Raw genomic sequence first — 23,397 nt, 5'->3', positions numbered from 1 at the left:
TTTATGCTATGATCAAATTATGTTTTTTTTTTATTAATTTTATTACCTACCGTATTGTATAATAGTATTTTAACAATATATTATATAATATAAATTTAAACATTTTAAGCGGTATTAATTAAATTATTTAAATATAAAAATAAAATCACAATATTAAAAAAATATAATTTTTGTTAATAATTAATAAGCAAAAAAAAAAATGTACATATACTTAAATAAATACCTATGGTTTTAATATTGTTGATAATTAAAATAAAGAAAATTCTAAAGATTTTAAAAATTATTACTATAAAATGCTCATAAGTCATATTTTAGTAGGTTACACTCGAGACTATAGTACCTATATTGTACATATCAATATTTTGCGATATACTCGTAATATATATTTAAGGTTGTTTTTTGCCTGAATATCGTAAGAACGTGTAGGTACATAGGACATTATACAAGTATATTATATTATTATTATTATTATTATTATTATTATAATGGGTACACAGTAGAAATTACTTAACGCTATGTGCACACTCGTAAGAAGGACCACGTTATAGAATTGTCTTGTCACATTGACCGATACCGAGGAGGCGAAGAATTTCTTTTATTAAATCTAAATTCATAAAGTTTGTCCGTAAGACGGGTCTACAACATTGTTGTTCGAGTCCTGTCGACCACTCGGTCGGTGTTGTCATCTCCTATAAGTACAACTGTACAAATATGTGTTGTCTCGAAAGCACGATTTATTCAGATAATTATTCACAGTAAGAAAAACGTTAGCAATAAGTGTCGACCTTCTTAAAAATTTGAGACCACTCGAAGTGTTCAAGCGATTTTATAAAAATGTATTGTAAAAGTGGCTATGGGGTTTATTATATGTAGATATAAAAATATCTAGACTTCACGTTCACATAATATTCATTCTACCAATTTTCTCATTTTAAAAATGGAAATTTTTTCTTTTGAAAATATTAACGTTTAACATTATCTTATTGATAACAATATAAGTATTCAATTTATTGTTTAGTATTTTGATTACTGATTTATTTATTGTTACATCGTGTGTAACATATGCTATCAATGATAAATTAGTTTAAAATTAAAATTTCTATAATTACTCTTTTTTAAGTTACTACAAAAAACTAAATTTGTTTTAATAAATTCTTGTATACGTAAAAATGCTTATTTGATTTTTAATATATTGAATATAACTTAAATAATATTGAAATAGTCATTGGATCTCTTAGATAATTTATAGTTTATCTCTAGCCCTTTCTCGTTCACTATTTTTAACACCAATAATAATAATGACTAATAATATAATATTAAATTACCCATATTTTATTAGTATAAATCTATTAATAGTTGAAATTAAAGTTTCGTAATATTGTATTTAATTATTATTTATTCATATTTATTTGCAATCGGTTACAAAATTATTTTTTGAAATAATAAACATAATTATTATTACCATATATTATGTATTATCTATTATTTTATTTATTTAGTAAACTATCCATTGGTTATTTATCCCATTTACTAGTCAATTTGGCGGTGTATTGTAGTATAGATGTGCCAGAACACTCAAAACTAGTTAAAATACATACTTCTTTTTTTAAATAGTGCATAATGATATGGTGAATATGTATGACCAAACTATTTTTGAATCAAATAGTCAGAATTAAGGGCCGCGTCACACAATCGCGGTTCCGCCGCGCGGCAAACGCCGCGTTGAATTTGCCGCGCGGTTGATTGCTCTCACATTGTGCGGTAAAAACGCACTCAGTTTGCACTTTTGTGGTCAACAGATATGTTGTGCTATGCATAAATTTGCATATTAACAATTTTTGTAAAATACAAATTTTTTAATTAGTATATTTTAAGATTTTCTAAAAAAGCTTCTAGGTAAGTAATTAAATAATACAAACCAATATTTAAATATACATATATATATATGTGTGTGTGTGTGTGTGTGTGTGTGTGTGTGTGTGTGTGTGTGTGTGTGTGTGTGTGTGTGTGTATATAGTTATTTATTGTTAAAAAACTTAAATTGTACTTAAATACCAGCTTATTTATATTATGTATAGATGTCCCCACTAATATAGGCATCAAAAAATATTGACAAATATTAGTGATATCGGTAGCAGATTCCTATGGGTATTTAAATTCTCCTAGGAGAGAAAAAGAATTTTGGGTTCATCCTTTTAATAAAAATAGAGAAGAAAAGGAACGGTTCATTAATTTCTACACTGACATCAGAAAATACCCTCAAAAGTTTTTTGAATATTATAGGATGTCAATTACATCTTTTGACGAACTTTTGGAACAACTACGACCACATATTACCAAAAAAATTACAACATTTCGAAATCCGATTTCAGCTGAAGAAAGACTCACTCTTACAATAAGGTAGGTAATAGGTGTAATATACATGTTGAATACAAAATTAAAAAAATAATATACAATATTATGCAGTGTATATATTGTTACCTCAGTTCAAAACGGCAACAACTCCAAAAAACCATTATTGAGAAATGACAGTTTTAAAAGACCTAATATTTTAGAATAATTATACATAATTTTTGTTTATACTCGTGGATAGAAAATTCAAATTTGTAATGTTACTATAAAAGCTAAACCTACTTATAATATAACTTTTAAGTATCATTAATTTACAAAGAGTACTTAAGCACATATATCAGTATTGAATCAAAATACTACAAAATTTTTGAAATAACTAGACATATTGCAACATTGAACTGAAACGCTAAAAATATTACATATTTAACTAAGATAATAAATTTAAACTAGGTGGGTATTTTATAAATAATAAATATTTTTAATTATTTAAAATTTAAAATAAAGTAATAAATTGTAGAAATAAAAACATAACATAATCTGTGAAATGTATCTTTGTAATCATAAATAGCATAATTATACAAATTTATATTTACATTTTATAATATTATATTATTATAGCCTGTATTATTTTCTTTAAAAACTTAAAATATGTTAAATTAAAATTTAAGTCTGCATAACTTTTAAAAATCATAGATAAGAAAAAAACATTATAAAATATAAAATGTATAATCAATTTTAAAACTTCATAATTATAAGGTTCAAATATTAAAATAACTAAAAATAAATGATATTATTAATAATAATAATAATACTTGAAATATAAAAAAAAGTTTTTTAATTTTATTTTAACATGAATTTTCACCAAATGATGAATTAGATACTTGTGGAATATGAATATCAGTTTGGTTATTCGGTATAAATTGTTGATGAGATGTATTTGATGGAGATTGATAAGTTGGTAGAAACGAACTATTATATGTTTGAGCTGTTTGAGGGAGGCCAGATTGAAAATTTGTAAGAAACTGTTGATAATAATATGGATTTTGTGTATTCGTTGAATTAGAAATATAATCATTTTGATTATTAAAATTACGATGTTCGACCGGTATAGGTTGAGACGAGGGTTTCAAAATACGTTTAACTAATTGGGAAAATTCAATTTTAAAATCCAATTTTTGATTTTCATTCATCTTTTTAAATTCTGCTAAAAAAGAAAGAAGAAAATATTTATCAGGATCATCGTCTTCGGGTTTTTGTATCAGTGGAGGATTTTTCATTAAATCGAGCAAACTAGCTTGAAAATTTGTTATTTTTTCTTTATTTTTTGGTTTATCTTTTTGAAAAGCGTGCTCTGTATTACTACTAAGATTATGAAACTCGTTTTTTTGGCTTGAAAAATCTTCTTCGACAAGGCTGTCATCCACAGAAATGAAAGCGTCAGTAGAATACATAGGTACACCATCGTTTGTAATATTTCCGGTAGTTCTAAAATTAATATAATTATTAAGGCTATTGTATAATTACTGCAGGATAAAATTATTTTTCTAAATCTATTCAATAACATGTATTCGATTATTTAAGTTTAATAAAATATACAATACCTACTTGCAAGTGAGCCTGCAAGCTAAAATCCTACCCAGGACAAAATAAATAACTAATAATAATTTACTATATAATGCTTTGTAATTTTAAAAAATATTAAAAACTGATAGATCAACATTAAAAAAAGAATCACGGGTAGGTAAAAATAGCTAGGTTCCAATGGAAAATCGTATGTGGTAAACTTAAAATGTACACTACTATACAACATACATACTTCCTTTTCTTGACGACAGGTTGCAAAAAAGATAGTACGTCAAAGTATGCGTATTTTTTTGCATTTTTTGCTTCTGAACCACTTGCAATTTTTCTCGTTTCATTGATAACCCTCGCGTAGTTATCTCTACAATGTTTCCATTTTTTTTCAGTTCTTCGACTAATATAAATTATTGCAAAATAATATAACATATTATATTTATATTTATCATATTATATTGTATATACAATATAAAAATTATAATTAATAAATAGGTAAAATAAATTAAAAATTAAATTACCTAATTAATTTCTTTTATTTATAGTTAAAAATTATACATCCTTATTGTTAAAATTAATAATTAAAAAAAATGTTAAATTAAGAATATAAATTCCGCGGATGAAAATCAAATCAAGTATAATATGAAAATAGATAACTTATTATCTTATTTACTTCATTCAAAATGGTTTTTAAACAAATTATAAAAAATTGCAAAAATCAAAAATTAATTAATACATTTTAGATATCTGATCCAGTAGAGATCTACTGGAACCAATTTTGTTGCGTTGCAATACGAATTTTTTTTTGGGCGAAGTACAATTGGAACAATAATACAAGAAACGTGTCGAGTTTTATGGACCATTTTACAGCCCAAAGAAATGCCAGCCCCAACTAGTCAAGAGCAATGGACAGATATAGCAAACAAGTTTTATAAAAAAACAAATTTTCCAAACTGCATCGGGGCTGTAGACGGAAAGCATATCAGATGTGTGAATCCAAGAAATGCGGGGTCTATATTTTTTAATTATAAAAAATATTTTTCTATTATTTTAATGGGTGTAGTAGATGCAGAATATTGTTTCACGACCATTGATGTCGGTGCTTATGGAAAAGAGGCTGATTCTGCCGTTTTTAAAGAATGTCCGTTTGGTAGAAAACTTTATTCCGGAGAACTAAATCTTCCTACACCAACTTGCCTACCAAATACTACAGATTCACCGCAACCCTTTGTCTTAGTGGCTGACGAAGCGTTTGGGTTACATAAAAATATGTTGAGACCGTACCCAGGACGTGGACTCGATGAAAAACGAAAAATTTTCAACTATAGATTGTCGAGGGCCAGACGATATGTTGAATGCGCATTTGGCATTTTGTCCAATAAATGGAGAGTCTTACACACCCCTATATTAGTTGAACCTGATTTTACAGATTGTATTGTAAAAGCATGCTGTATTTTACATAACTATGTACGAAGGAGAGACGGATACCAATTTGAAGATACTTTTTTTAATGATTTGGATGATATTCAAAACTATGGTAACGCCAGTGTTCGTTATGAAGGAATTGATGTACGTGAATATTTTGCAAACTATTTTGTAAATGAAGGGTCAGTTCCTTTTCAGTATCGTTATAGTAATTAAGTAAGATCACTACTTTTATTAAAATATCATATTATACTCCTTAATAATTAGTTAATATATAAGTTTTATTAATTTTTACATATAAAACAATACAAACTATTAAAAATAATGTTTAACTTTTTTTAATTATATATTATAATTATAATTTTATATATTTGTATGAATTAAAAAAAAATTCGATATTATTATACTCATAATTTAATAATTAATTAATTATATTATTTATATTACCTATAGGTACATAATGTAAGTTTCTAATTTTTACTTTTATTCTTATTATTTTATACAAAAATCTACGTAAATTTTTTATATTTATTAATTAATTAATTTCAATGTATCTATTTATTAATTATTATATGATAATAGTAATAATACACTTTGTTAGGTGACTACAATTAATAATGTCGAAATAAAAATATTTTCGTAATTTTTTTAACAGGCAAAACTTACTTTTTAGTTCTTGTTCTTCCTTGTACCCTTCCCATTCATCAAATAATTTTGAAGCTATATTTACCCAGGCCTTGGCCTTAGCATAGCGATCAACAATATATTCTTTAGAATTAGTTTTCCATAAACATTCTTCTTTTTCGATTTCTAATATAAAAAGTTCAGTATCGAAAACACTCATTTTAAAAAAAAATGCAAATGGTAAATAATAATTTTTATGTTTTATCTCAAAAACGTGCGTTGTAACCGCTGTAATGTGACACGCTTCATTGAAAATCGTTGGTTTTACTTCAGAGCGGTCAAAAATATTAAGTGGCATGCCGCGACAAAACCGCAACATGTCGCGATTTGAAGCGGCGAGTTTTGGTAAAACGCGGCGGAAACGCTATAGTATGTCGCAGTCCATATATAAATAAAGGTTTAAAATTTGCGGTCTTGCCGCGCGGCGGAACCGCGATAGTGTGACGCGACCCTAAGAGGACGTTATACCCGCATGCAGGGTCGGCGCTAAGTATTTTGCCGCCCTGTGCAGTTAATAAAATGCCGCCCCCTGGTTTGAGTGTTAGTTCTTTAACATGTTTTAAAAGAATTTGCCAACGAATAGTTGAGGCAGAAAAAAAGTTGAATACTTTTTGAATTATATCAAAAAACGCTACAGCTTCTTTTGAAGATTTTGCGGCATCATTTACAACAAGATTTAAGGAATGCGCACTACAAGGAACAAAAAATGCACGTGGATTAATATTTCGAATGTGCCGTTGGACTCCGGAGTGCACACCTTTCATATTGGCTCCATTGTCATATCCTTGTCCTCGCATATTACTCAAAGGTATATTCAGCTCACGTAATATATTTAAAAGTACATCGCATAGATTTTCTCCAGTACTATTTTCAACTGAAATAAAACCAAGAAAATGTTCACGTATGGTAACTTTTGAATCTTCAATTGACACAAAACGAATAATAATAGTCATGAGCTCCGAGTGACTTATATCAGGAGTACAATCTAGTATAATACTATAATACTTCGCTTCGCTAACTATAGTAACTATGCGAGACTTAATAGACTGAGCTAATAAATTAATCATCTCATTTTGAATATCTTTTCCTAAATAATGGCTTATATTTTTTTTACTATTAATTATTCTTCTTACATGTTCAGCCATCACAGAATCATACTTAGCCATAAGTTCAATTAATTTTAAAAAATTTCCATTATTATGTTTGAATAACTGATCAGATGATCCACGAAAAGCTAAATTTTGATGACCGAGAAATTGTACTACCGACATGATACGTTGTAAAACTTCATTCCAATGCCTACACTCAGATTCTAAAATACGTTGGTTTACGTCATCAATTGTTTTTGTTTTTTTTAACCTCAATGACAATTCTAACCATGTACTATATGCGGTCAAATGATTTTTTGATGTTTCATGTCCTTTTAACATTTGTGTACAATGCCTCCAGTCATTATACCCTTCTAAAGCCAACTTAGAGTTTGAATTATCAAATAGTTTACAGCAAAAACAAAATATTACGTCATTGGAAATAGAGTATACAAGCCATGTTCTTGTGACATTTTCTCCATTACTCATACTTCGTTTGTAATGAAATTGTGTGAATTTTCGTCCTTGATCATCTGAAGGAAATACAAAATTTGCATTTAACGGAGCAGGAGGGCCTTTTTCAACCAACAATGTTTTAAAGTCGTTATTAATAATTAAAGGCCATTCCGCAGGGTCTGTACTGATAACATTTTCTGTTGAACTTTTGGCTACTGTAGTTTCAGAAGGTACAGTGGCATCTATAACTGAGAAAGAGTCAACAACTTCACTAGGTTGTACAACTACAGCATTTGAAATATTTAATGAAGAGGAAGAACCCGTTAAAAATTTTTTGATAGAATTAGACTGTTTTTTAATTACAGCTTCTTTTTCACGTTTTCTTTTCCTATATTCTGCACCTGAAAGTCGCTGTCTACCATCCGACATATTGGCGCTTTCTTAACTTTTTACTACATAAATAAAAAATATAATTTGTTAAAAATAAGCATGTCACTAAAACATGGATAAATGATCTTTGAGTCTGTATTTAATATTTTTGCCGAGAAACATGAAAATTGACACTTGTCATTTTCTAACAAAAATCATCTCAAATTTCTTTAAAAAAAAAATGTAATAGTTTTAAAAAAAGGGTAACTTACTAAAATTTTTTTAAATATATGTTGACGTATGTATACGGTTGAATTACATAAAATGAGAACACAATGTATGAAAATAATACAGTTTTTCAAAACCCCAAACAAACAATACAATTATTATTATTGACTATCCTAATTCCTAGAGTCAACCCAAATAATAAAATAATAATATAGCTAATAGGTTTTTAATTTTGAAAATTAAAAATTCACTTCCTAAATATATTAGGAATATATAAATACATTCAAAATTTAAAATCAGATATCGGGATGTATTCTTTTTTCTTAATTTTTCATTGTATTTACATAAATTACCTACTTAATATTAATAATATTACAATTATTTAAAATAAAAAAAATACTCACCAAATTATTAATATTAAAATATGACGTGTTGAATGTTGAATGTTGATCGACTAAATAATATGCACAATGCACAGCACTCTATAATCGTTGACACTACGACTCGTTAACAAATGACATTATACTAGGTACGTATAGTTCGATAGTTGTCAATCGTCATAAGTAAACTAGTTTGTATCGCTGACAATAAATTACGAGTATTGATTATTGTATATACGATTTTGGGGATCTTTATCATGATTTGATTCGGTTCATGTTTACTAATTGGAAACCATAAAGATATTAGATAATCGCGAAACACGCCGAGCGACAATGCTAGCGGCTTGCCCGCACATTATATTATACCTAATTATCTACTAATAGCTCTTACTTAGGTACTACATACAATGACACAGTTCCAGTCAAAATAATATAATGAGCATTATTTTTATTTTAGATTTACAGTGAGTAGTGGTGAAAAATACATATTTTTATTTATAAACAATGCCGCCCCTAAAATTCTAAAAAAATTGCCGCCCTGTGCGATCGCACAGGTCGCACGTGCCTTCCGCCGGCCCTGCCCGCATGTGTTATCTCTGTCTTACTAATGTAGAATATCATAGCAAATTTTCGTTCAGCAGAACACATTTTGTGATGTAAACTTTAATATTAGAGTAAATTTACCTATTATCAAATTTAAAGGTAAGAATATTATCCAGGGCATCTCATAAGCTTTTATTGATATCTTAATTTTTAAGTGAGTTATGGTTATGTAAAATATTAAAATTTTAAAATGCTCGTAACTCGCTTAAAAATTAAAATACCAATAAAAGCCTATGAGATGCCCTGGATAACATTATTACCTTTAAGTTTGATAATAGGTAAATTAACTCTAATATTAAAGCTAACATCACAAAATGTGTTCTGCAGCACAAAAATTTGCTATGATCTACATTAATAAGACAGAAACAACACATGCGGGTATAACGTCCTCTTAACGCCGCGTCCTAACTGAATCCGTGCGTTGCGGCTATACGTTCGGCCGCAACGCAACGCACGCAACGCAACGCAACGTATTGTTGGCAAAATTGACGTCGATTAATTCATACGTGCAAAAGGTTGTGAACTTATAAAATTACAGTACAGTCGAAAAGATGCCGTTAACCACCGAACAACGTAAAATGTTACTATCAGAAAGTTTGGCTGTTAAACTATTTTTTTTGAATAAAAAACGCAAACGTAATCCAGTACACTTAACAGTGGCGGCTCGTGTGTATGTGCACAAGTGCACGTGCACTACCTACCTAAACTCAAGAAAAATTGAAAACAAATCATAATAATACAACTAAGTACCTGTAATGTAATAAGAATTATTTTCAAAATATAAAAATATAAATTCAGAGTATTATGAAAATAATAATATTATAATATTATGTATTTATGTTTAATATTTGGATTGGGTTATTTCGACTGCTAAATGGCTGTCCGCGACGGAACGGTATCGGCGTGTATTATTATAGTAGTGCAGTTGTGCACACAATCATTGTGCACATTTGTACAGTGTAAAAATTGAAGCAAGTCGATACACGCAGCCCACGTTGTAATGGAGTTGGTGTGCACATTTGTTTGTGTGCACATAACCAATTAAATTATTTTCAGCGAATTATTTTCGACGTCGCCGCGTCGCTGAGCGTCGTCATCGGCATTATTATGTTATTATAGTTTATTTTTACTCTCATTAATTTATTATATTATTTCGATTATCAGCTGATAATATTAGCTAGTCGATCATTATCGGAAATTCAAAACATTATTAATCGTGACCATCGTGTTTCTGTTTATTATCGACGACCGACATTAACGTATATTAATATATTATTACTCGTGTATTTGTTTTCAATTTTTAAAATGAACTCAGTACAGCAATTAATACTGCAATGTAATTTTTCATCAATCTCGTTGGAGAAAAAGATGGAAATAAAAAATAAAGGTAGGCCTACTCCAGATTTAAATATTAAACAAATTACTAAATGTAAAACGAGAGATTATGTAAGACAATTTAAAAATGATATATATAAAACTAATGACTGGATTTGTGGTTGTTCAGAAACAAATCGTTTGTATTGTTTTCCCTGTCTACTTTTTGGTCAAAAATCTAATGATGCCGCTTGGGTAAAGAATGGAATAAACGATTTAATTCATTTAACTTCTAAAATCAAAACACACGAAAAATCAATGACACACATAAATTCTCAATTAAATTTAAAACTATTAGGGAAACAAGACATAAGACAACAACTTTCTAGTGCATATCGGTTGAATATCAAACAATACAATGAAAAAATAAGTCATAATCGTTATATATTGAATAAAATCATAAATTGTATTAAATTTTGTGGAGCATTTGAGCTTGCACTCCGAGGTCACGATGAAAAATCAAATTCAGAGAATCCCGGCGTATTTCGAGGTCTTATAAACTTTAGTTCAGAGTTAGATTCGGTACTAAAATGTCATATTGAGAACTCTTCGGTATTTAAAGGTTTATCCAAATCAATCCAAAATGATTTACTAGAATGTTGTTTAGCTGTATGTCAACAAAGAATTAAAAATGAAATAAAACAAGCAGAATATATTTCTGTAATGGCTGACGAAACAACTGACGTATCTGCTCAGTTTCAATTGTCAATAATATTTAGATATTTACTATCGGATGGAACACCAGGAGAAAGATTTTGGGGATTTTTCAATCCTACTGGACACGATGCGAAATCGTTGTCTGAATGTATAATATTTAATTTGGAAAAAGTCCTAAAGTCACTAGATATGTTGATTTGTCAGAGTTACGACGGCGCAAACGTGATGAGTGGACGTCTCAATGGTGTACAAAAAATAATAAACAATAGCTATAAAAATGCACATTTCATACATTGTTATGCTCATCAGCTTAATTTAATTTTAATTCAAGCAACTTCACAAAATCGTGAGATAAGAATTTTTTTTTCAAACCTAACTGATATAACCAATTTTTTTTCCAACAGTCCGCAGCGGGTTACGGTTTTAGATAAAATTGTTAAACACAGAGTTCCTCGATCATCTAATACTAGATGGAATTTTAAAAGTCGAATAGTAAATACTGTGTATGAGAATCTTGAGTCGTTAATTGAATGTATGAAAGAAATTGAATCAACATTCAATCAAACCATACCAATTAATCAAGCTGGAGCTTTGCATCGGATGTTAATTGACGATAGATTTATATTTTGGTTAAGAGTGTTTCATTCTTTAATGCCTCATGTTGATATTTTATATAATCAACTACAAAAACCAACTATGGATCCTGTAGAACTTTCAAAGGCAATTTTTCGGTTCGAAGAAAATATATTAAAAGAAAGACAGAATATTGATAACATCTTTGAAACTTCTCAAAATCATCCAACGAAAAAACGAAAACATGATGATACTATTGAAACAAGAAAAATCGCTGCAAAAGAAGTATGTGACATTTTTATTGTCAACGTTAAAGAACGGTTTGATTATAAAAACCACTTAAATGCTTCGCACCTATTTTTATCTACCAAATTTCTTATGTACGAAAATAACTTCCCAGGTGACCATTTTAATAAAACAATTGAAGCATATCCTTTTTTGGATGTTACTAAACTTAAAACTGAACTACAACTGTTCTACAAAAGAACCGATTTCCGTGATATCAATTCATCAGTTCATTTATTGAAATTTATAATTGAAAATAATTTAATACATATATTTTCTGAAAGCTACAAACTTTTAAAAATAATTTCAACTATTCCAATGACTACAGCTGAAGCCGAAAGGTCGTTTTCTACATTGAAACGTATTAAAACATTTTTGAGAAATTCAATGACAGAAGATCGACTTACAGCACTAGCTATGTTATCGATCGAAAAACGGATGATCAACAACATTCCAAACTTCAACGAAGAAGTAATAAACAGATTTGCAGAAAAAAAAGAGAGGAGAATCGATTTAACATATAAATATGTACCTGAAATATAATAATTTGTATCTACTTTGTCATAGTTTTTTACTTGAAAATGTATTATTACTATTATTATTATTATGTATTTACTATTATTATAGGTACTTGACACTTGTAAAAATAGGTATAAGCAAAAGAAAAAGTAATTTGTAAATAACTAAAATTTGTAAACAATATTATTTAATACAATTTATAATATATATATATATATATATATATATATATATATATTATATTGGTTATATTTTTTTTGGATGTGCACTACTTCATTAAAAACCCACGAGCCGCCACTGACACTTAATATATAAAGATAGGTTTGAATTTGGCGAGTTTCATCATTTGTATACACAGTTACGTGCTGATGATAATTTATTCCGTTCTTATACACGAATGACTAGAAGTACTTTTGACTATATAAAAGAGGCAATTGAACATGAATGTTATCATATAACAACTAACTTTAAAGTACCAATTTCTGTAGAAGAGAGTCTACTTATTACTTTAAGGTAAGCATATTATTTTAATCAATAACAAATTAAAATTAATAGTTTTTATATATTAACAATAACATAATATATCAGAATAAAATGTATAATGTTAGATAATTTAATAAAATAATAAGATTTCTGTATTGTATACCTTTTAGTATATTATAATATTAACGTTAAAGTGATAAAATAAAAAAACTCCTTTTAACTTTTAAAATAACAAATTATAAAAAATAACGAATGAATAATGAGTGGAAACATTTTAATTTTAAATATTGGAATGTGTGTCGTCTGAATACTGGAAATTTTGTGAAGATGATGGCATGGAACTGTATGTCGGATGTACCGTAGAAACTGATGGAAGAATATAATGTTGGTTATGAGTATTTGCTGAGCCTAAGTATTGCTGTGGAGGTAAACTTTCACGTATCAAAATATTTTGTATTTCATTACTAATACGTAATTTCTGAATGGGGCTCATATTTTTAAAATATGGAAGAATTGATTTAAAAAAATGCATATCTTCATCATCTGGAGCTGCAGTTGGTTCGGTTAATGCAGCTAGTTTTCTTGTTTCGAGATCGATCAACTGTTGCTCGAAATTACGGCTGGTGTCTTGTTTTTTTGTTCTTTTATTTTTTGTTTGTGTCGTAAATGAAGTTGATGGAGGTGAAGAAATGTTATAAGTTGATGTAGATGTCAGATCAAGGTCATCGATTTCATCTGGTTCCTCGCTCTCTTCATCTACGTCTACGTTTACATCCGAAACATTTCCATCGCTTACTCTTGGAACGGCAGTATCCTTTAAAAACAGCATTGCGTTGAAATAGCTCCATTTGCCTTTATATAGCGCAGCATATTCTTGACTACTACCAGAAAGACTTGTAGAAACTTTTTTTATTTCTTTTAAAAATTGATCGCGAAGACTTCTCCACTTTTTTTTAGCGTCGTCTTCTATAGAAATTAAATTGAAATATTGTATAAAATATCCAATGTTGGGAAATGTCTAGATAAATTTATCTAGATATAAATTATTTATCTTTTATCTTATCTAGATAATTTTTAATTCATTTAGTCATTTATAGTTATATTTATCTAGATAAAATTCTAGCTATCTACGAGTACCTATCTAGATAATTTATTTTAATAGACTAAACAAAAAAAAAATTAAAAATTAAAAATATTATTTAATTTATATTTTTTTAATTTTTTTAAATGATAACATTTTTTACTTAATACATATAGGTCAGTGACGTACACAGAAAAAAGTTTTGGGAGGTGTTTTTAAAAATCATTTATTGAAAAGTAGAACTTTTTTTAATTAATATACAAAAATAATTTATGAAAATTAGGTATACTTAATATACTTTTTTAAATATAAACATTGTTATAAAAAAATTAACATTAAAATTAAATAAGTAAATAATCATGCAAAAACGCCAAAAACCCAAGTATTTCTGTGTACGTCCCTCCTATAGGTACTAATATCACTGAATATTTGCAAAATTAAAAGTGGAATTATCTGGTATTTAACTAGATAAAAAAGTATTAATTTTTATCTTTATCTAGATAAATTATTAGTTATCTATTCCTAACACTGAAAATATGAAAACCAATTATTGGAAAAAAATTATTCAATTAAATTTAATAATTATAATAATTAAATTTAAATATGTTTAATAGGTTAAAATTTAATAATTTATTTTTATATTATAATTATTAATTTCAACAGTTTTTAAGATTTAATAATATAATACTGTACTTTTTTAAAAAAATATTTAAGGAAAGTATTTTTAATTAGGTACCTACTTTTTATAATTAAAGTATTTTTTTAAGAAGCTTATTATTTTTCAAACTAATGAGCCTTAGAAAATTTTTTAAAAAAAATCATAAAAATGAACCACTTCACTTTTAAATTTTCTAAAAACTAGATTAAAAAATTGGTTTTTTTGTATTTTTGAATTTTTAGTATTAAAAATAAAAATAAAAATGTTTCATATATTATACTTACGTGTAATGCAATAGTTAATAAATTATAACGTTATAAATTAAATTAATAATTATAAATAAATATAAATTATAATAATATGTAAAAAAAAATTATTGATTACAAAAAAAAAAACGTCTGGGATATGTAAAATGTATATTATAATTATAATAATAAAATATAAATACTGTACAACACTATACAACATTAAAAAAATATTTATGTTGTGTACATTTAAAATTATTTTATTTTTTTCAACACAGATATCTTGCTACTGGTTTAGCTTTTAGGCAAATTGCTTTAACATTTAGAATTTCAAAAACAGCAGTTTCTTCAATTGTTATTGAAGTTTGTAAAGCAATTTGGAAGATTTTGAAAGAAAAACATATGCCCACACCAACGGTTGCTGATTTTGAAAATATTGCACAAGAGTTTTATGAAAATTGGAATTTTCCCAATTGTTTTGGTAGTCTTGACGGCAAACACATTCGGATAAAATGTCCAAAAAACTCTGGTAGTATGTTTTTCAATTATAAACAGTTTTTTTCTATTGTTTTAATGGCTGTGGCAGATGCAAATTATAAATTTATTATGATTGATGTTGGAGCTTATGGGAAAGATAGTGACGGAGGTATACTATCAAACTCGAATATTTTAAAACGTCTTGAAAATAAAACTTTAAAACTACCTTATCCTAAAAAATTACCAAATTCTAACGTAACTGGTCCATATACTTTCATTGCTGATGAAGCATTTCCTCTGCGAACATACATAATGCGACCATACCCAAGGAGGTTATTGAATGATGAAAATAAAAGTTATTTCAATTATAGACTTTCCAGAGCACGAATGACAATAGAATGTGCTTTCGGTATAGCATCAGCAAAATTTAGAATTTTGCAGAAGTCAATGCAGAAGTGGAAATAACAATGCCGAGAGTTATAGGAAGACAAGTACATAGAATGAATATTCAAGCAAAATCTACCGAAGAGTATTACCGTATATCCATATTTAATCCGTACATGGATTCTTACATAACTGAACTTGAACAAAGGTTTGTCAATCATAAGATTAAGCTTAACAATTTTCAGTCACTGTTTGATACAGAAGAAAATGAAGATAAATTTATTCAATTAGCCGATGATTACAAAGATGATCTGGAGTTCACAAATCATTCGTTATTATCAACTGAATATAAATTATGGCAAAGAAGATTAAAAAACATGGGAAAAAAGCCAGAAAACGCACTCCAAGCAATGACAGTTTGCAATAAAGAAATGTACCCAAGTGTCTTCAAACTCCTTCAGATCGTTGCTACTATACCAGTTTCCACTGCATCAAATGAGCGCTCCTTTTCAAATTTGAAAAGAATCAAAATATATCTACGAAAATCTATGACCGAGGTAAGAATAAATAATCAAATATTATGCAAAATATTAATATTAATATTATACGTCAATAAAAATTTTTTTTGATTTCAGGCTAGACTAAACGGCTTGGCAATGATGTCGATTCATAGGGATGAGCAATGCTTAACAGTTGACGCAGTCTTGGCAGAACTAGGCAAAACTAAAAGAAGATTAGAATTTATTTTGTAAATTTTTGAATTTTAGAATATAATTTTCTGTTTCTCCTAACTAAATCCTACCTCACCGATCGATACTTCCAAATTCGCATTGGAACATGTACTTCACAAATGGCTATGATAAATGCAGGCGTACCCCAAGGTGGTATCCTATCTCCATTATTGTTTAACATCTATGCCTCTGATCAACCCGTCACTGAAAACACCATTGTTGCTGATTACGCTGATGACAAAGTTTTAATCTCAATTCACGAAAATCCCCTAATAGCCTCTGGTAATTTACAAACTCATCTTAATCTTATTTCATCTTGGTACACCAAGTGGAGAATAAAACTGAATCACGCCAAGTCAATACATACCACCTTCACCCTGAAACATGGCCTCTGTCCTCCAGTTTCATTGGATAACATACCTATACCCACTTCCGATACAGTAAAATATTTAGGCCTTATCTTAGATAAAAGATTGACTTGGAATCCACACATCAGATCCAAAAGACTAATTCTAAACTCTCGTTCTCGTATGCTCAAAACCTTGTTATCAAAAAATAAATGTTCAAGCCTAAAAAATAAACTAATAATTTACAAATCATTTCTAAAACCAATCTGGACTTATGGTCTACAACTTTGGGGTGCGGCAAAGAAATCGAATCTTAATAAAATTCAATCTTATCAGAATATCACTCTACGTCAGCTCACTAACGCTCCACCATACATTTCTAATTTAACACTCCACACAACGATCTACATGTCAAAACGATTGAAGAGGAGTCGGTTATATATTACAAGCGATTCTTCTCACGTCTGGCAAACCATATCAACCCTTTAATTAGGAACCTAAATACCTTAACACTTCCCGACAATCCTCGCCGTCGACTGAAAAGGAGATGGTGCAGAGATCGTTTACTATAATCATTAATCACTCCCTCTCTTTCTCTCTCTCTCTTTAAAAAAAAAAAATAATAATAATAATTATAATTAAAAAATAAAAATTCTATTCCTTTCCTCCCAAATCTTCCATCACGCAAAGAGTCACTAGTGGGCGACTTCTTAATCACGCTTTATCATGTTTAGTTTTTGTCACTTGTCACTTATACTTATTATGCTATAAAGTATAGATTGTATAATCATTATAAAGAAAAAAAAAAAAAAAGAATATAATTTTTTACATCTTTTAATATTTTTTTTTATAATTTTTTTTTTGAATATAGTATTTATACTGCATAAACATAATATAATATAACACATTTGTTTTTATAAAAATAAAAATAAAACATTTGAAATACATATTATTTTTTAGGACCCCCCCCCCCCAGAAAAAATTTAAAAATCCGCCACTGATTGACATGAGGTTTAATAATTCACCAGAAATTCTCAAAGATTTAAGCTTACTTACTCCAGAACGTATGTTATCCATCAAAACCAAAATACAATTGCCTGATAATACCTTTGAACAGTTATCAAGTTGGATAAACATTGATGTAAATAATTTACAAAATGAATACTTAACATTCAGTAACAGCCTAAATGATCTCTCTAATGACATTAATCCAAGCCAACCAAATAAACATGTAAACAAAAAAAATGAAGGAACTGTTGATCAACAACCTGATACTAATTCAGAAATTAGCGATGATTCTGAAATTGAAGAAACAAGTACAATAAATATGTCTAGTTTAGACATTTTGAGTTTTTTATCAAGCCACAACTTAATTGCAGCTTTTCCAAATCTGTACTTGGCATATAAGGCGTTGTGTATCATCCCTGCATCATCTGCATCTGCTGAACGGAGCTTTTCTAAAGTAAATTTTGATTATAATTTCATAATAATAGAACAATAAATAAATAAAATAAATATAACCATTATAGACTAGTAGAATTTTCATATTTGTCTAACACAAAAAATTACAAGGTATGAAGCAAGTAAATTTCATGTTAGGTATAGCAAAGCTGTGAATGTAATTATATTTTACATTTGCATATTTAATGGCTTTTAAGGAATCTACTTTTTTTTTTTCAATAAGTAAGTTATTTATCAATTTTGAAAATTTCGTAAAATATAGATTAAAATAATTATTATGAGAATACTACACTCATATATTATGTTGGCTTTGCTTATTCAGTAGAACATATTTTGTGTTGAAAGTATTAAAATAATATTAAAGTGTTTATTATTAGTAGCCATTATAAAATATAAAGGTAATAAATAATAGTATTATCTAGTGCACCTCATAAGTTTTATTGATGTTTTCATTTTAAAGCGAGTTATAACTTATAAGTATTTTAAAGTAGTGATATTTTACTTTGTTGTAAGTTGTAACCCACTTTAAAATTTAAAAAATATTTATAGCCTATGAGATGCACTAAATAATATTATTACCTTTATATTTGATACTACTAGGTAAATTCACTTTTAATACTAATATTAACAACATAAAGTATTTCTACAATGTGTATGTTTGTAAGACGGAGACAACACTTGGGTGTGTAACAACTCTTAACTATATTATTTCATATTTTTACTAATCAATTATTGTATTTTTTTTAAAACACAAATTGTCATAATAATGATTTCAGGTAAAACTAGTTAAATCTAGACTTCGGTCAAATATTGGGCAGAATCGGCTGGAAAGTCTACTGATATTAAGCTCTGAAAAAGATATTGAAATCAATCGTGATGAAGCAATTAATATATTTGCTAGGTCCTCAGATCTTTTAATGAAAAGTTTATTGTTTAAATAAAATATCAAGTGATATTGTAATTGTAGTATAACTCATGTTACCCTATTTATTTAAATATACAAAGCAGAGTAATCTATTAAAAATATTGTCTCATTTCATGGTGTTTAAATTAATCTTATAATTATTATCTGTATGGTTTAAAAATTGTCTGTGAAATGCAATAACCCCCCCCCCCCCCCAAATAAATATTTTTTATAGGAAAATTTTTAATTGAGAGACAAAATTTTGGTTGATGGGTAGGTGGGTTGGTGCGTATCGCAAAATATACTTGCCTCTGAAAATATTCGAGTTCACCACGCCACTGGTGGTCGTAATAAACCTGTTCGGTTATACAGGTAGACGTGTAGTAAAAGGGATTCACTCACACTAATAATCATTTACACTACTACATACACACAATATCGTGTGAGGCCTTAACAATATGAGACTTAGGTTGCCAATAATTTGCTCCTTAATAAATAGCCGGCACCGGGGGCCTTAATTGAAATTGTAGTAAATGTTTTCCTTATTAGACAATACTAGTAGGTTAATCATAATAATAGACCAAAGATGTTATTTGTTCAAATTTCGTTATTTCAATCATTATAATTTATAATAAATTCAATTTATTCCTCAATTTATAATGCTTTATGACTCCATTATATCGTACAAATTTGTGTCAGAACACTCAAAACTAGTTAAAATACAACACTAATAGGTACATGTATAAATAACCTACGGAAAAATACTTCATTTCAATTACTAGAAGCTGAATTGACGTTTTCCCAAAATGCCAAAAAATTTTAATAACATATAAATAATGTTGATATATATTTAATTTGGAGTAATTTAAATCTATAGTTAATAAGTATTATTAAGAAGACGTCGTACCCGCATACGTTGTATTACTAAAGCATACCATACCAGATTATATACGTTCAGTAATTCCAATTTTTTGTTTTTAGCATAAATATTAAAGTGAAATGACCTATTATCAAACTTAAAAGTAAGTACATTGTCTGCGTTCTCTCATCGATTTTTTAGGATACTTTAATTTTTGAGTGATTTATAAGCATTAAAAACATTAATATTTTACATACTCATAACTTGCTTAAAAATTTAAATATTGTAAAATACCGACGAGAAAACATAGATAATATTCTTACCTTAAACTTTGATAATAGGTCATTTTATTCCAATACTTACTTAACCTAAATACACAAAATTGGAAATTTTGACGGAGACAACGTGTGAACTTTAATATAAGAACGTGTATTTTTTTTATACATACCTAGGTATCTTTTATTACTATTAGAAATCGAGAAATATTGTATTACCATGTTTTTTTTTCTTTGTTAGGTACTTATTGAGTTTTTCTATACAATATTTTTATATTATCTTTAGCTCTTAATGATAAACTATAAAATGTAGCTGTTTTAAAAACATCAGATGCTTTGAAAAATTCTTATTTAAACATTTTTTTATTTTTTGTAAAATTTAGAAGAAGGTATATATTATATTGACTGTTTTAAGGTCGATACTAAATTTAAGAATATTTATAATAAGTATATATTTTATTTATTTTTGTTTAAAATAACTAATTAAAATTTTTTATTCTATAGATATATCAGACTAGACCTTGTTATTGACATTCAATTATCTTAAATTCCTTCAAATTTAAATGTAAGTGATTTACAAATTCATATTTAATTTATTTATAACTAAGTTTTCTTGGTTAGACTATTTCAATGTAAAAGCACATTATAAATAAGAGATATTCTAAAATAGTTGTAGCCCTGAATTTACCAGTTAAATATTTAATTATTATTAATTTTAATCAGAATATCTTAAAAGTAGACTCTTATATGCTTGTAATTAATTTTCTAGACTAAAAAATGTATTTGTCAATATCTGTTTATAATTTTAATTTTTAATTTTTGTAAGTCTAAAATTTTTTTCAAATTTATCAGTGATAAGTTTTTTAGGCGTACATAAAAATAAAAAATAATAACACAACAATTATTTTAACTTATTCAAAAATTACAAAAATAATTTCATCATTTCTAATTTATCCATTTAACTTTGTCTATAAACTTGGAGTCCTTGAAAAATCAAGTCTTATCATGTATATTCAATTTTTATGTTTAGTAGTAGTCAAGATATGGATGTAACAAATTACAATTTTATGATTGATGGTCAAGATACAGATAAAAATCTTATTTTAGAAGTAATCGACCTTGACATCGATGATAATTTATGTTGAAATAAATTCTGCAAGAACTAGCCTACCTACAAATTTAAAAAAAATCAATTTAAATAGAATAAACTATATTCGATCGTATCATAAAAATATATTTCCAGGATACAACAGAAAGGTTTATACAGAACTAATAAATTTTATTTCTAGTAAACAAAAAACTGATTTACTACATTCTTCACGTGTTGTGATTGTAAAATGGAAAAGTTATTATATGTATTTAATCCACGAGCATGGTTAAATGATCGTATGATTGAACATTATTTTACGCTTTTGACCAAAAGTCGTAAGGACCAATTAATAGTGAGCTTGGATCCATTTTTTTTTAAAATTGTTTTGCAATCTATGGAGTTGAAAAAGCTACCAAATTAATAAGACACAGTAAAAATTGTATTTGATTGTGATAAACTTATAATTCCCAGAAACCTGGAAGATATTCACTGGACCTTCACTGTGGTGAATATTTAGAAACGTACCATAACTTTGTATGATAGTAATAGCCTAAAAGAAAATTTTTATGAAACAGATATATGTATATTACTTGATTATTTAAATGATGCATATAATATAATTAAGAAGTTTGGTACTCTACAGTCTCTTTATAGCTTTGTGGGAGCTTCATAAAAACAAAATGCAGTCTTCAAATCCATTTATTTGGCAAATACACAACATAATGTACCAATAACTTTAAAAAGCTTAAGTGAAACAAGGCGGAGTTGTCGTGCAGAAGCATTAAAAGCAGTTTTATTAAATTTTGGTACTTTAATAAATACATTAGAAGAAATATCTGAAAATAATATTAACTCTGGAGCAGAAGCCACTTAATTACCTGGTAATATTCAGAATTTGTATTTTGTTTGATAATTTTTCAAGAAATAATGGAATATACTAACGTGTTATCCAATTATTTACAATCTATAAATATTAACTATATTACTGTAATTGAAATGTGCAAACAAACAGTTAATATTTTAAAAAATATGAGAAGTGATACTGAATTCCATAAAAGATGATTTCAAGTAATTAAAGTGACTGAAGAAAATAATATTGTACCAACTAAATTACCCAGAAAAAAAATATACCACAAAAATATGGTGGAGGTGAAAATGAACCCTCAAAATGTTCCAGTTGAACATTATTATCGAATAAATATATAATACACAGTGTTAGATATAATAATCAGAGAAATGGAAGAACGTTAAAAGGAAAATCAACTCCAAGTTTTAAATACACTGAAGAATTTAATTATTAAGAAAATATGTTAACATTAGTAGGTATGTAACACATATATGTTAGATATACAACCATTAAAAAATGAACTCAACATTTTTAATAAAATGTTTGCAGCCAAATACCCTAATATATTTGGAAAAAGTATTATATTTAAAAAAAAAAGTGAATACATTGCAGCCCATGAAATAAGATCTGGATTTCCTTTAATATATCCAATTATTAAAACATTTTTAACAATTCTTACGATTACTATCTTGTGAAAGAAGCTTTTTGTGTTTACGGCGTTTAAAAACATATCTGCAGATAACAATGGGCCAAGAACGTCTCAGTAGTTTATTTTTATTACAAATTGAAAAAGACAAAAAATTGACGTAGAATAAATTATTGACAAATTCAACAGCAGTGTCAGTTTCTGGATGCCGCTTAGCTTTAACTTAATTTATAATTTTTCAAAATAATAAAAACTTCATGTGTAAAATCTAAGAATAATAAATAAAGTTTTATTACTCATCTAATATATTACCTAGTTATTGTTATGTTATGTTTATGCTT

The 23,397-nt window shown here is 27.5% G+C and overlaps 5 protein-coding genes and 1 pseudogene across 5 annotated transcripts; 5 read left to right on the top strand and 1 right to left on the bottom strand.

Moving 5' to 3' along the window:
* The first annotated feature begins 1,634 nt into the window (after positions 1 to 1,634).
* On the top strand, positions 1,635 to 5,568 carry LOC132924844 (uncharacterized; annotated as a pseudogene).
* Positions 5,569 to 5,949: 381 nt separating this feature from the next.
* On the bottom strand, positions 5,950 to 8,009 carry LOC132924843 (zinc finger MYM-type protein 1-like). Its single transcript, XM_060989285.1, has 3 exons — positions 6,505 to 8,009; positions 6,019 to 6,191; positions 5,950 to 5,957 (listed from the first exon to the last, which is right to left on the bottom strand). The coding sequence occupies exons 1-3, from the start codon at positions 8,007 to 8,009 to the stop codon at positions 5,950 to 5,952; spliced, it is 1,686 nt and encodes a 561-aa protein (XP_060845268.1).
* Positions 8,010 to 10,528: 2,519 nt separating this feature from the next.
* On the top strand, positions 10,529 to 12,592 carry LOC132924842 (zinc finger MYM-type protein 1-like). Its single transcript, XM_060989284.1, has 3 exons — positions 10,529 to 10,862; positions 10,959 to 12,260; positions 12,378 to 12,592. Exons 1-3 carry the CDS (start codon positions 10,529 to 10,531, stop codon positions 12,590 to 12,592), a joined length of 1,851 nt encoding a protein of 616 aa, XP_060845267.1.
* Positions 12,593 to 14,491: 1,899 nt separating this feature from the next.
* Positions 14,492 to 15,977, top strand: LOC132924841 (uncharacterized). The gene is made up of 2 exons (XM_060989283.1): positions 14,492 to 14,514; positions 15,314 to 15,977. Exons 1-2 carry the CDS (start codon positions 14,492 to 14,494, stop codon positions 15,975 to 15,977), a joined length of 687 nt encoding a protein of 228 aa, XP_060845266.1.
* Positions 15,978 to 16,273: 296 nt separating this feature from the next.
* On the top strand, positions 16,274 to 16,648 carry LOC132924512 (uncharacterized). Its single transcript, XM_060988878.1, has 2 exons — positions 16,274 to 16,453; positions 16,532 to 16,648. Exons 1-2 carry the CDS (start codon positions 16,274 to 16,276, stop codon positions 16,646 to 16,648), a joined length of 297 nt encoding a protein of 98 aa, XP_060844861.1.
* Positions 16,649 to 17,980: 1,332 nt separating this feature from the next.
* Positions 17,981 to 19,376, top strand: LOC132924840 (uncharacterized). The gene is made up of 2 exons (XM_060989281.1): positions 17,981 to 18,436; positions 19,212 to 19,376. Exons 1-2 carry the CDS (start codon positions 17,981 to 17,983, stop codon positions 19,374 to 19,376), a joined length of 621 nt encoding a protein of 206 aa, XP_060845264.1.
* Positions 19,377 to 23,397: the final 4,021 nt, after the last annotated feature.

The sequence above is a fragment of the Rhopalosiphum padi genome, chromosome 3, assembly GCF_020882245.1.
Source record: "Rhopalosiphum padi isolate XX-2018 chromosome 3, ASM2088224v1, whole genome shotgun sequence".
In the NCBI taxonomy this organism is placed as follows: Eukaryota; Metazoa; Arthropoda; class Insecta; order Hemiptera; family Aphididae; genus Rhopalosiphum; species Rhopalosiphum padi.
The sequence above is the reverse complement of the archived record's forward strand: the minus strand, read 5'-3'. Positions and strand labels throughout refer to the sequence as shown.

Excerpts from the sequence above, each read along its gene's own strand:
- LOC132924843 (XM_060989285.1), bottom strand. The coding sequence starts at position 8,009 with ATGTCGGATGGTAGACAGCGACTTTCAGGTGCAGAATATAGGAAAAGA. Across the intron at positions 6,192-6,504 it reads AGCGCCGACCCTGCATGCGG|TGTTTTCGATACTGAACTTT; the intron begins GTATAACGTCCT and ends TTTTAAAATGAG.
- LOC132924842 (XM_060989284.1), top strand. The coding sequence starts at position 10,529 with ATGGAAATAAAAAATAAAGGTAGGCCTACTCCAGATTTAAATATTAAA. Across the intron at positions 10,863-10,958 it reads CATAAGACAACAACTTTCTA|CATTTGAGCTTGCACTCCGA; the intron begins GTGCATATCGGT and ends AATTTTGTGGAG. Across the intron at positions 12,261-12,377 it reads CTACAAAAGAACCGATTTCC|CTGAAGCCGAAAGGTCGTTT; the intron begins GTGATATCAATT and ends CAATGACTACAG.
- LOC132924841 (XM_060989283.1), top strand. The coding sequence starts at position 14,492 with ATGCAAAAACGCCAAAAACCCAA. Across the intron at positions 14,515-15,313 it reads CAAAAACGCCAAAAACCCAA|ATATCTTGCTACTGGTTTAG; the intron begins GTATTTCTGTGT and ends TTTTCAACACAG.
- LOC132924512 (XM_060988878.1), top strand. The coding sequence starts at position 16,274 with ATGGGAAAAAAGCCAGAAAACGCACTCCAAGCAATGACAGTTTGCAAT. Across the intron at positions 16,454-16,531 it reads TACGAAAATCTATGACCGAG|GCTAGACTAAACGGCTTGGC; the intron begins GTAAGAATAAAT and ends TTTTGATTTCAG.
- LOC132924840 (XM_060989281.1), top strand. The coding sequence starts at position 17,981 with ATGAGGTTTAATAATTCACCAGAAATTCTCAAAGATTTAAGCTTACTT. Across the intron at positions 18,437-19,211 it reads CTGAACGGAGCTTTTCTAAA|GTAAAACTAGTTAAATCTAG; the intron begins GTAAATTTTGAT and ends TAATGATTTCAG.